We start from the raw sequence: 13,192 nt of genomic DNA on the forward strand, positions 1-13,192 counted from the left end.
GATACATTTCGATTTGATTACCTCAACAGGAATTAACCTTTGATCATAAAAACACATTGCATGAAGTCATACTACATTAGACAAAAGTGAATAACATGAGGCTAAAACAATATGAGAGTGTTGAAGCCTTGACACAGCTAACCGAGACGAAAAAAATCCGTCTCAACCACGTCTGTGCTGTCGTGACTTCTTTGCCTGCTTTCAGCGCTTTTTGCTTTAAACAGGGTTCCCACTCTTTCATGAACACCAGATTCAAGGACTTTTTAAAGCACCTTTTATTTTAAATCAAGCACAATAATATGATAAAGGTGGGTGTGTTATTGCCAATATATCAAATACCTACTGTACCTGTGTCTATAATTAATGCAGTAACGCTAAGTCATATACTGACAACTAAAATACAATTTCCAATTGGGAACATTTCCAATTTTACAAAATCCAGTTTGCAGCTCTCTTATTCCTGCTTTTAAAATTTATTTCACAGTAGTTTTAGTTTTCTTTTTTATAAATCATTACTTAATTAAAACATCAAAATATAGAGTATACTTGAAAAATATTGTATACTTGAATTTTCCAATTAAATGAAAAGATATGGACAAGTTAATTGTTAGGCATTAAAAATAAGCAAAATTATTTATTAAATCACCTGTACATGTACCTTTTTAAAAATCAATTTGAAGGCTTTTAAGACCTGCACATATATTATATTTAACATATATAATTGCTGCCGTAATAACGGCCCAATTCAAATGTTTACGTGCTTTTCTTCTTTTAATTTTTTGAGCGTTGATGAAATATTGCTCTTGTAAATACTTGCCAGCATTTCAGTAATGAAAGTCTAGATCTTTAAAATGCATCCAAATTACAGCAAAGCGCAACCGTACGGTGGCCTGCAATGGTCAAAAAGAATATAAACAGGGAATTTTGAAGTTCTCATCTTGAAAACTCGATTCAGACAGCAATTAAATTACCACACGTCCTTGGTGTTTGTCTAAAAACAGTGGGTAATTCGGCCTGGGATTTTTATGCGGGTGGTGGGAGAAAAACACTAACAATAAAATCACTGACTAGCCCCTGTCAATGATGAAAATGCCTTACGACCCCACGAGAAACAATTACCATCTGAATAGGGCTTTTGACAGTAGATGGCGCTTATGGAACAGCAGAAATATATTGATATAGCTTCCTCCCGTAACTCTGTTTTGTTCTAGCTTTGGCTGCGCATGAAGGCCAATTTTTGTAATAGCACCATGCTACTCTAACAAAATGTAGTTTATGCTTAATTCAAGCACTTTCAAGGACCTATGTTTGTTTTCAAGTACTTTCCAGGCCTTGAATCCATGTGTCTGAAATGCAAGAACTTTCAAGTACTTTCAAGAAGCGTGGGAACCCTGTTTAAAACTCATGCAGTGATTCGTTGGCTGAACTGAACAACAGAGTGATCGCTCTCACCAATGCATATTCATCATGCTGAATCTGGACTAGGGTTGGGTATCGTTTGGTTTTTTTTCGATTCCGGTGCCAAACCGATACTTTTAAAACGGTTCCGGTGCCTAAACGGTGCCTGAACCGATACTTTTTTTTTTTTTAAAAGGCCACCAAACGAGGTGGATGACATTAAATGGCTTTTTATTTATTTATTTATTATTTAAATTGAACCATTTATTAAAAGTTTAATGTATACTTAAATGTATGAATATAAATAAATACAAAACACAATTTACTTATTTACAAATTATAATTGACATATTTACAAATTCACAGTAAAACCTAAGCCACCCAACTACAACAAGCCTAATATAACTCTAAACAGTTACAGTAATAACAGCTGTCGTCTGTATTCTTGCTCTGCTACAAACCAGCTTCGAGATTCAGCTTTATTTTGAAATATGATCATATTCTCTGGCTAAATATTTTTGAACGCATCGCCTTAATGTTTCCATGGTGACGCGTCATGTTTCTCACATGATGACACAGCAGCCGCAATAGCGCTGACAGCTCAGCTGTATCGGGTTTATTTCGTTTTTTCTTTTTATTAAAAATATTCACAAACTTCTTAACTGTGTCACGAACTATCTGATGTTCAAATGTGTGAGTGAATGTGTGTTAGTTGATCTATAAAGCGCAATGGGCGGCGCCATGTTAGTTTGCGCCTCAGAATCGGATCTGTCGGATTTAACGTTACAACACTTGAGATCATTCTCGTCTCACGAAATACATGAAAGTAAGTGACCAGTGAACTGGAAGAAGAATAGAGTAAACTATATAGTTACTATATAATGTGCATTTATCTGATGTGAATAAAACACGTAACGTTAGTCAAATTATAACCGTCTGAAAGGATTGTCATTGCCGCTTTCATAGACATCAGTGTGTGTTTTTTGCTAGTAGCCTACTTATGAGCATTTAAATGTCTGAAACCTGAAATAAACATGATGTGGTTGAAAACACTGAATAGTTGTCATGAGTTGTGATGTGACCAGCGCTGAGCGTCTGTCTCTGGCTCAGCCAAAGCGCGAAAGCACGTTTGAATTTTGGCACCGAAATGAGGAACCGAAATCTGCGTTCTGATTCGGTCCGGTACATACCGGTTATATAAGTACCGGTGCCATATTGGAACCGGATTTCGGTACCCAACCCTAATCTGGAGAGAGCCCGACTACAGCCAACGTGTGTAACACAGCGCATAAACTAGTCCGACAGCTTGGTATGTCACGGCCCTTAAACAGTGGCCCCAAAAATCTTTCCCCACTTAAGTCACAATACAGCATTATCATAGCGAGTAGAGGAGTGACGATACACACTTGGCTCACAAGACGAGGCAGGACACATGATTGGGTTCACAAGAACGAGTAAAAATTCATGACTGGAAACCCTTGTGCATCAATTAAAAAAAGTTACATATAGGTCCACAGAGGACAAAAATGTCAGTCAAAAAAACTGTCATAAAAAATTAATATTGGGAGCACACTTAAGTTTGGTCTCATTTTAAAGACAACCCTTGGTAGATTATTGTTGAAGTCAAAAAAAGTTATAGAGGTTTAAGTTAATGAAAATTATTTATGAATTATATTTTTTATAAAATATATATTTTATGAAACATGTTGAACTCTAAAACTGCTAGAAAATCAAAGCCATAAATCTAAAAAAGCTGTGTTCAAAATTTGAAGTTGATATCTCAAAAAATGAGCTCTCAGTAAGATTTTGTTTGGGCGCAGTGCCAACTTTTTCCCAATTAGATGCCAGCAAAACTCCACTAATACACACAGTGGTTGGATTTGTTATTTGCAGTCGAGTTTTTCTCTCTCAAATATTACAAGTTACAATATTACAGTTCACACAAGTGTAATTCATCACCTTCAAGTGTGTGTGTGTGTGTGTGTGTGTGTGTGTGTGTGTGTGTGGTCTTGTGTTTACGTGGTGATGCATTTCAATACTAACTTGACATTGGCGTTGGTGGAGATGATGTATTCAATCTCTTCAGAGAAGGGATTCTGGAAGGTGAATGAGCTTGTTCTCATCCAGATCCACTCACGGGATTTAGACTGGAACCGGAACATCACCGAAAGCACCTGACCTCGCAGCTTCACAACCTACATCAAGGGTCAAAGGTCAGTTATACATCACAAAGAATTGAGGGCCAGCATTAAGGCCCATTCACACCTACAACTAAAACTATAAGGATAACTATGTTAGCATCCACACCAGAAGACAATATCGCTCTGTTTATTTATATGTTAATAATAATAATAATAATAAGTTTAATTTATATAGCGCCTTTCCCAGGCTCAAGGATGCTTTACAGGCAGTAACAGAATATACAGTCAATTTACATAATCATAACAGTCATTCCACATAGTTAATAATCATTAGATGGACAGTAGACAGTTGCCAGTCTGGGAATAGATATGAGTTGCAAATCATAGTACAATTAAGCACTGAAAGCCGAGTTACAGCACATAATTATTAAGTAAACAAAATCCTTATTATAAGCATGAGCTGCAGTTTTGTGTTCTGCAGCTTTAAATGTTCAAGCTCTTTAAAGCAGGATGGATTCTGACTGGATTCTGTCAGAATTTTTGAACCAATGCTTTTACCGTTCAACAGTTAGAATTTTTTTTTTTCTGAAAGTGAATCCAGCAATATTGTTTCTCTGCGCCGTTATCGTTATAGTATAGCTATTCTTTTATATTTGGAATGGTATTTTATAGGGGTGTAACGATTCATCTACTACATCGATGTATCGATTTATTTTCTTATGATCTAACTACATCGATCTGTGCTCGGCAAGTTGGCCTTCCGGACGACATATATCGATCTAACATCGTTTTAAAAGGTAATCAATCGATTGTATCGATCATAGGAAATAACGCATTGGATTTAAGCACGTCAGACTTTATATGGATGTTTTTTCTTAGCACTTTTAATGATAAAGGCGTTAAACGTTACTCGATTCAGTCTGCCTATCTGTGACATCATCGCAACGCACCAGCAGCAGCGCTCATTGAAATGAATGGGATTGTGTCGCTTTGTCCTGCGTGTCGCTGGCGGTGTGAACGGGGCTTGAGAAAACAAAACATAGCATGGCGCATGGCAGAGGAGAAGCCAACGAGCGAGAAATTATCAAGCCACCAGGAGAAAGCGCTACCTGTACTTTCAACCCTTGCTTGTTACCTGTGCATTCCTGACACCAGTGTGCCAGCAGAGCGAGTTTTTAGTACTGCTGGCGACATAGTGAACGCACAGAGAAGTGTTCTGCGGTCAGATCATGTTGATATTGTTGAAAAAGAAATCTGTAGAGTCATTGAAGAGTAGTTGGTTACATTTTATCTTTTGTTAAATATTGTTTGTTTATTAAACTGAGAGTAGTAGCAGGTTCAGCCAGTTTATTCAACCTGAAGAAATGTTGGTTGCACTTTATTTTTGATATTAATATTGTATTTGTATTATTTTAATGTTGAAAAACAACAGCAAAAGTAGCAGGTAAACCTACTATTAATTAAAACTGAAGAGAAGTTAGTTGCACTTTATTTTTGATATTAATATTGTAATATTATTATGTTGGATAACAAAAGCAGAAGTAGCAGGTTAACCTACTGTTGAAATGTTGGTTGCACTTACTGTGCTTTTATTGAAAATGTATTGAATATTGAAAATGAGAGCAGAAAAGGTTAACTTCCTGTTAATTCAACCTAAACTGTTGGTTGCACTTTATTCAAATAAAATTTGAATGCATTTGCCATTAATTGTTGTTTACTTGTTTGTTTATATCCATAATTAATTGATATACCAGATTCCCTTACAAGAAACAACAGGAATCTTGGAAACTTCACCTGCACTGACCAGTATCCAGATATTTATTTCAGTCACACAATTTTTGGCTAAAAAGTTACTGAATCGATTTCAAGTCACTGAATCGTTTCGGATCGTATCGTTCTAAATGAACCAACATCGTCCTTGAACCGTATCGACAACCTCAAATCGTGATATGAATCGTATCGTTGTTAAAACGCATCGTTACACCCCTAGTATTTTATATGTTTAGAACTATATCTTTATCGTTATAGCTATGGTCCTTAGTGTGAACGTGCCTTAAAACTACAGTATGTTATGAAAAGAGTAGGTTCAGATCTCAATTCAGATCAAATGGCCAATGCATGCACATCTTTAACTGCACATCAACTGAATTTTGTTAATTTGACAATTTACCTGGTACACACCATAGTGTTGCTTGTTATTATTAATACATGTAATTATGAATTAAACAATGGCGTGTCTAATGCTATTGCTGCCATTTTATAAAAGCAAAAATGTCTTGCCATGCACATTATATAAAATTAAATACAATATATGAATTACAATAACTTGTAACGTGTTGAATATTTGAGCCTGATGTACCTGCTGAAGGCTGTCTTGCAGTAAGCCTTGGTCTTCTGGGTGTGCAAACTCCAGAACGGTCTTCCCCAGTAACTCCTGTGCCACAGAAGAACACAAAAGACTGAAATTAATATTTTACTGAAACACCCAAATGAAATTAAAACTGTCATTTAGCTGAAAACGAAAATAAGGTTTATTTAAGAATGACTTAATCATTTATCATTTGAATTTCATTATTAAATAGAAAATTGGAAAGCTCAATTTGAAAGCTCAGATTTAGTTTCATTGTCCAAAGCAACAAAGCACAATGCATTATTGGATGGCAGATAACTGAATAGACTAAAATAAAAACTAGAAATCGATATCGCCAACCCAGCCCTAGCGTCCACGCGGCTGACATGTTTACCGGTTGCAGTCAGAGATGTATAAAGTACTAGAGACACAGACTTGAGTAAAAGTACAAGTTCCTTATCAAAAAAGTGACTTGAGTAGAAGTTGAAGTGCTCTTTAAGCACCACACTTAAGTAGAAGTACTAAAGTATTCAACATTTTTTGTACTTAAGTATTGCAAGTAGTTTATTTTAAAATGTCCTACTCAAGTACTGAAAGTAAAAGTACAAGTATTGTGTTATGTAGTTATTAAAGAAAGTAGTCAAAAGTTTTAACACAATCATTTATTATTTCAAACGATTAACCTAAAGGACAGTGTCAGTCACAGTGTTGGTAGGTGATTTTTCTACACAATGTCATATAAATAACCTGAAAATACTGTAGTTCATTAAGATTAAGTCTTACTATAACCACTCTTACAAAAAAAAAAAATGGGGTAAGCACACTTATATTCTCATTTCAAGAGGTGTTTTTAACACTGCAATATGATTTGATTTGTTAACATTACATTAGTTAATGTATTAGACTAATAACTAACATGAACTAACCATGATCAATACATTTGTTACTGTATTTATTAATCTTTGTTAATCTTAGTTAATAAAAATACAGCTGTTCATTGTTTGTATATGTTACTTCACAGTGCACATTAACTATGTAAACAAATAGAGAGCAATTTGAGCGCAAGACGCTCGTGTTGTTTTAAAGACAGTGAATCTCACTCACAGCCATGATCACTTGAAGTTGAAGGGGTGGAAGGTGGTGTTTTTGGTTTGTCCATCTTTTAAGCTGATCAAAAGGCACGTGCAGTCTTCTTAATAGCTTGATTCGCTTAATGATGTGCCAGCTTCATCAAACCTGCCATCTACCGTTCTGGCAGTGTTAATGTGGGTTTGGAATGGAATGATTTTATAATTGTAACGAGTAACGATGCAGCACATCGTTAGCACATCGAGTAAAACTATTAAACTCATCGAAAATATATACTGAAGTAAAAGTGGAAGTAGGAGAAAAAAATAATACTCTGGTAAAGTACAGATAGATACTGCCTTTTAGTACTTAAGTACAGTAGTGAAGTAGTTTTACTTCATTACTATACATCTCTGGTTGCAGTTGATCCATGTTGTGAGCATGAAACCGTCAAAACTTGCCATTGGAGAAGAGCTAATTAAACGTCACTGTTTCAGTCAATGATTGCCAAAACCATTTAATATTTAGGGCCCAAGCCCTGAAAGGGCGCAGAGCCCTATTGTTCTTCCTCAGATTATTAGGGCCCAAGCCCAAAGGGCGCAGAGCCCTATTGTTCTTCCTCAGATTATTCTTTGTTTTTTTTTTTTTTTTTTTTTTTTTTTTTTCTCGACTTCTCGGGTACTTTTGGGGCACTTAACATGCTCGAAAACTCTTGAAACTTCGCACGGGCGTCGGAATGCGCGGCCATCAGAGCCGGGCTGAAGCTGGTACCCGGGCGTGGCAGGGGGGCTCGACAGCGCCCCCTTAAGTGGGGTCTGAAAACTTGGTCCATATATCAAACACACTTGCACGTACATGTATGAAACTCGGTACACATATAGACCTCATCGGGCCGAACAACTTTCGTGCTCATAGTTATGCGTCAGCCCAACAGGAAGTGAGCTATAATGGGTTGTTCGGAAAACCCATGCTCTGGAATTTAATATACTCCTCCGAGGCCATTGTTTCGATCATCGCCAAACTCGGTCAGCATGAAGTGAACATATCCAGGATGCTAAATTGCGAGCGGATTTTTGATATCTCAAATGGTTTGGCCGTGGCGAAGCAACGAATTTATGGCGAGAAAAGGGAAACAGGAAGTGTGTTATAACGTCAGCAAACATTGACTGATTTGGATGAAACTTCAGCTGTGTGTTCGTTGTAAGAGGCCGATCACATGGATATGACTTTTGTGAGTCAAAGTTATAGCGCCACCAACTGGCAGCAGGAAGTGTGTCACTTTCAAAAATGCTTTGAATCACCATCTTATTTTCACCCCATTTACTTCAAACTTCATCAGTATAATGTGAAAACATGACAGATAGAGACGTATGAAATGGATTCCTGAAATTTCAAATACTGTTGCCATGGCAACGTGTCAAAGTTTAATAATCTTTTGGCTGTTTTGAGGCTCTTAGCATGCTTGAAATTGCTTGAAACTGCTTGAAACTCAACACACACATCAGAGATGTCAGTCAGTACACATTGGCAAAGCATCAGAAATGGGCGGGGATGAGGGCCTCTCTAGCGCCACCTTTTGACAAAAGTGGGGGGGTTAGTTTTATCTTCAGTCACCAAACTCGGTACATATATTGTTCTCTTCGAGCCGGACAACTTTCTAATTTACAGTCATTAGCTCCGACCAACAGGAAGTCAGATATTTTGGTTTTAAGGTGAATATTTATGTAATTCAGGGTCTGAGTTTTTACGTTCTCCTCGTAGGCGATTTATTCAATCTCCACCAAACTCGGTCAACATGAAACAAAGATACGGAAGATGCTAAAATGCGAACGAATATTGGATATTTCAAATAATGTTGCCATGGTAACATGTCAAAGTTTAATAATGTTTTTGGCTGTGTGTGTGCCCTCCCCTCTATCACCAAAAGGGGGCAGTGTTGTATTATTTTTGAAACTCCCTTTCTCTCTCTCTCTGTGCTTAAGTGATTTATGAGGACACAAATGTGTATGATGACATGGGTATTGGTATTACAACGTAGTGGTTAATGTGGACATGAACTATGACACTATATCACTACAGGACTCATTTTCTAAATCACATTTGAGTTACAATTCTTATCATCTGACAGCCGTGATTTCATGTACTCATTCAGACAGAACTCTTTTTTTAAAACAGAGGAGTGTGAGTGTGTTTTCTATACATGTGCTTTACAGAAGGTCATGTGCTGTGTTTGCAAAGATCACTTTTGACACATTTGTCTTTAAATTCATTATTTACTGACATAGTTCAAATTTATTTTTAAAAAAAATTCACATTATTTTCTACAAGTGTCTGTTTATAAGTGTCTTTTTTTCACAGAAAGTTTTTGTTTGAACATGAATATTTGTATAATTCAGGGTCTGAGTTTTTACGTTCTCCTCGTAGGTGATTTATTCAATCTCCACCAAACTCGGTCAACGTGAAACGGAAGCTTAACGCATTAAAAATATTTAACGCAAATAACACAGCGTCCGTTTTTATATCCATTTTTGCTTAGCGTTACATGATCACGCTCCTATTCATGTAAATGCTTCCAAGCGCGACAAGACACAAGAGAGCGCGCTGTATGCCAGTGTCCTGTCTGTGTGTGTGTTAGTGTCCTGTCTGTGTGTGTGTGTGTGTGTGTGTGTGTGTGTGTGTGTCCTGTCTGTGTGTGTGTGTATGTGTATGTGTGTGTGTCAGTGTCCTGTCTGTGTGGATGCGTCTCATGTCAGCTATTCAAGGGACACTGACACACACACACACACACACACACACACACACACACACACACACACACACACACACACACACACACACACACGATGCATAGATAGACTCGCGTCAGTTTCCTGCTCACATCGAGTTCTCTTTTGCCTAGGGTTGCCAACTCTCACGCATTTGGCGTGACACTCACGCTTTCAGGCTCTGTCTCACGCTCTCACGCTGCCCAACTTAATCTCACGCCAAATTGCCAAACCTGCTTTTGATATTAAACAATGTCTAAGCTTTTACATTTTTTAAAGTTTTAATGCGAAATTCAAACAATAAATAGCGTTTTGGCGCTAATATGGCATAACAGTTAAAGCCAGAGTGTTGAAAAACCATACGGAGTTGCGACATGCTCTATCATCTCCCGGCGGCGCGCGCAGTCGTGCTTCACAGAAATCTCAATACTTCTAGCGCTGTGTCAATACATTTGAATGGCTTGATACACAACAGCTCCACTTTACAGGGGTTTGCAGCAAGTTTTGGTAAACAGTACAGCATAGTGTGCATTGATTATTACATCAACCATACAGGATCGTTTTATAATGGAGAGTAATGCAACAATGTTAACATTAATGTTAATGTTTTTTATTGTACTTAGCCTTCAGGTATTCCATACTAATTGGTCATACTCATACTAATTGATGGTCAAATGTGACCATACACCTTAACTATTTTTCAATTAAATAAATGTTCTATATTTTAGTTCAATAATATTTATTGAATATTTTGAGGAGATCTTTTGGTACTAAATACTAGTTGTGCAATATTTATTGTCAATAATGACCACTTAAAATATTTTTCTTCTAATATTTGTATTATTTATATTACAATTAGTATAGTAATAAGGTTAAATTAGATAATTATTTTTCAAAGAGGCAAATTAGAGTCATTTTGTGGAGTCAGCCTGTCATTAATGTTCATCAAAGAACAACGGGAACAGAGAAAATTGTAGCTTTAATGATGATTCATCTATATTTCATTTATTATTTATACAGTTAAGGAAGGTTTGATAACTATTACATTTCTGTATAACAGGGAAGGCCATGGGTAAATATAACATTTATTATTTTCATTTATTATTTATTTATTCCATTTATTATCATTTATTATTACTATACTCTCCTTGAAGTTTACTTCCCGCTACTTTTTCCCTCTTCCTCCCAACCGCGGCTGCAACTGTCTTCTTCTTCTTCGATAGTAGCCTAAGCCAGTGTTTCCCAACCTTTTTTCAGTCATTTTATCATACGTTACGCTAGGGGTGTAACGGTACAGATTGCTCACGGTTCGGTTTGTATCACGGTTTAAGGTTCACCGTTTCGGTACGGTTCAGTATTTGCTATGTTCAGGGAAAAAAGGACTACTGTCAAATAAAACAAAAGAAAATAATAAGAACAAATCATTTAAATACAAGCAGCAGCACAAATAAATACTATTGAGCAAAGATACTAATAAAATAAACTATGCTTTTCAGGTTTTTCAGGTACGTCTAACATTAGTTTTCAGGTACAGAAATTGATCAAATGTAAAATAACATTGCATATATGACTGTATAAATTAAAGATTAATCCTATTAAACTTACAAAAGTTATTCAATCAAGAGCAGTGAGTGATGCCCTTGTCTTTTGTTTGACATTAAACAGACAGCAGTAAAGGCTACTGCCCCTTTAAGACCTCGGATATGCGTCGTCTTTTCTGGACTGTATAAAGCTTACTTAAGCCATATACAGACTATGTCTGCTAGAATACTCATCAATATGTTGACATACTTTTTGCGTGAGTTTGTCCATTCAAGAGCAAGACTTGAAAGAGAACTCAATATTTGCGCGCTGAGAGACGTGTGCGCGCTCTTGGATGAGTGCACGGAAAATTTTCTCACAGTGCGCGCGACTTCTCATTCGCGTCTTCTGGCACTAAACCAGATAGTTGCGTGTTCTGAGTTAACACAATCAGAACTTAAAAATACGGGATATTTTACGGGAAAATACTAAAACGGGAGGGTTGACAGCTATGGTGTGTGTGTGTGTGTGTGTGCGATATGTAGGCTTAGGGGTAGTGTAGGGGGATAGAATGTACAGTTTGTACAGTATACAAACCATTAAGTCTATGGAATGCCATCTGCCTGTCTTTCCCCTTCCCCCTCTCTATCTGTGTGTGGGGGGGGGGGGGGGGTCTCTCTCTCACCCTGTGAGTTTGTGTGTGTGCCTTTCTCTCAGTCCTTCCCCTCCCCCTCACTCTCACTCTATCATTGTGTGTGTGTGTGTGTGTGTGTGTGTGTGTGTGTGTGTGTGTGTGTGTGACTTTCTCTCTTGATCATAATTTAACCCTTTCATATAGGCTATCACAAATAACTATCACTTGAAATAAAAACGTCATGTGATGTGTTTGCCAAGATCACGTATGATGCACATGTCTTTAAATTAATTATTTACTGATATAATATAAATGTATTCAAACATAAATTTCACATGATTTTATAAAAGTGGCTATTTATAATAAACTTCCATAAAATGTAGACACGCATCTTACTCTTACCTGACACTGATATTAAAATCATCTTTGCAGTTTCTGTGATTTGGCTCCATTTATACATTTTTTATTAAAAAAAATTTATTGGACCACCCATATTGAAATGAAAGCATGTTTTATGGTGCATAAGATTGGTGCACAAACGGTAACTAAGGTAGCTCAAAAACACATGAAGAGAAGTGTTAGAATAAAACGACATCAGCATTCGAATGGTATTCTGAACTCATTCCAATTTGACCTTTGACATAATCTGACATGAAATTCATATAAATTTAATTGATCTCATAGATGTGGCTGTTGTGGTTTGTGGTCATAGCAGCACCAACTGCTGCAGTTAATGTGGTGAATTCAGATGACTTTGACATAGTCCTTTTATGTTTTCCCATTTTAAATGCCTATTGCCCGCCGTGCACAGTTAAACTGATACCACCGGGGTGGCGGTGCCACCGGCTTGGGCCCGTCATCGCTGCTCGCAGCTTTAATTCTTTGTTTTTTTTTTTTTTTTTCGACTTCTCGGGTACTTTTGGGGCACTTAACATGCTCGAAAACTCTTGAAACTTCGCACAGGCGTCGGAATGCGCGGCCATCAGAGCCGGGCTGAAGCTGGTACCCGGGCGTGGCAGGGGGGCTCGACAGCGCCCCCTTAAGTGGGGTCTGAAAACTTGGTCCACATATCAAACACACTTGCACGTACATGTATGAAACTTGGTACACATTTAGACCTCATCGGGCCGAACAACTTTCGTGCTCATAGTTATGCGTCAGCCCAACAGGAAGTGAGCTATTATGGGTTGTTCGGAAAACGCATGCTCTGGAATTTAATATACTCCTCCGAGGCCATTGTTTCGATCATTGCCAAACTCGGTCAGCATGAAGAGAACATATCCAGGATGCTAAATTGCGAGCGGATTTTTGATAT

The 13,192-nt window shown here is 37.3% G+C and overlaps 1 protein-coding gene across 6 annotated transcripts in view; it reads right to left on the bottom strand.

Annotated features, from left to right (window-relative positions):
• arnt (aryl hydrocarbon receptor nuclear translocator) overlaps positions 1–13,192 on the bottom strand; it is a 52,825-nt gene that overhangs the window by 13,660 nt on the left and 25,973 nt on the right. For all 6 annotated transcript variants that reach the window (XM_079837966.1, XM_079837965.1, XM_079837964.1 and 3 more), the window contains 2 exons: positions 5,899–5,973; positions 3,442–3,593 (listed from right to left, as the gene is read on the bottom strand). In XM_079837966.1, the coding sequence (XP_079694092.1) occupies positions 3,442–3,593; positions 5,899–5,973 (227 nt within the window). The remainder of the gene's footprint in view (positions 1–3,441; positions 3,594–5,898; positions 5,974–13,192) is intronic.

The sequence above is a fragment of the Gobio gobio genome, assembly GCF_949357685.1.
Source record: "Gobio gobio genome assembly, chromosome: 15".
In the NCBI taxonomy this organism is placed as follows: domain Eukaryota; kingdom Metazoa; phylum Chordata; class Actinopteri; order Cypriniformes; family Gobionidae; genus Gobio; species Gobio gobio.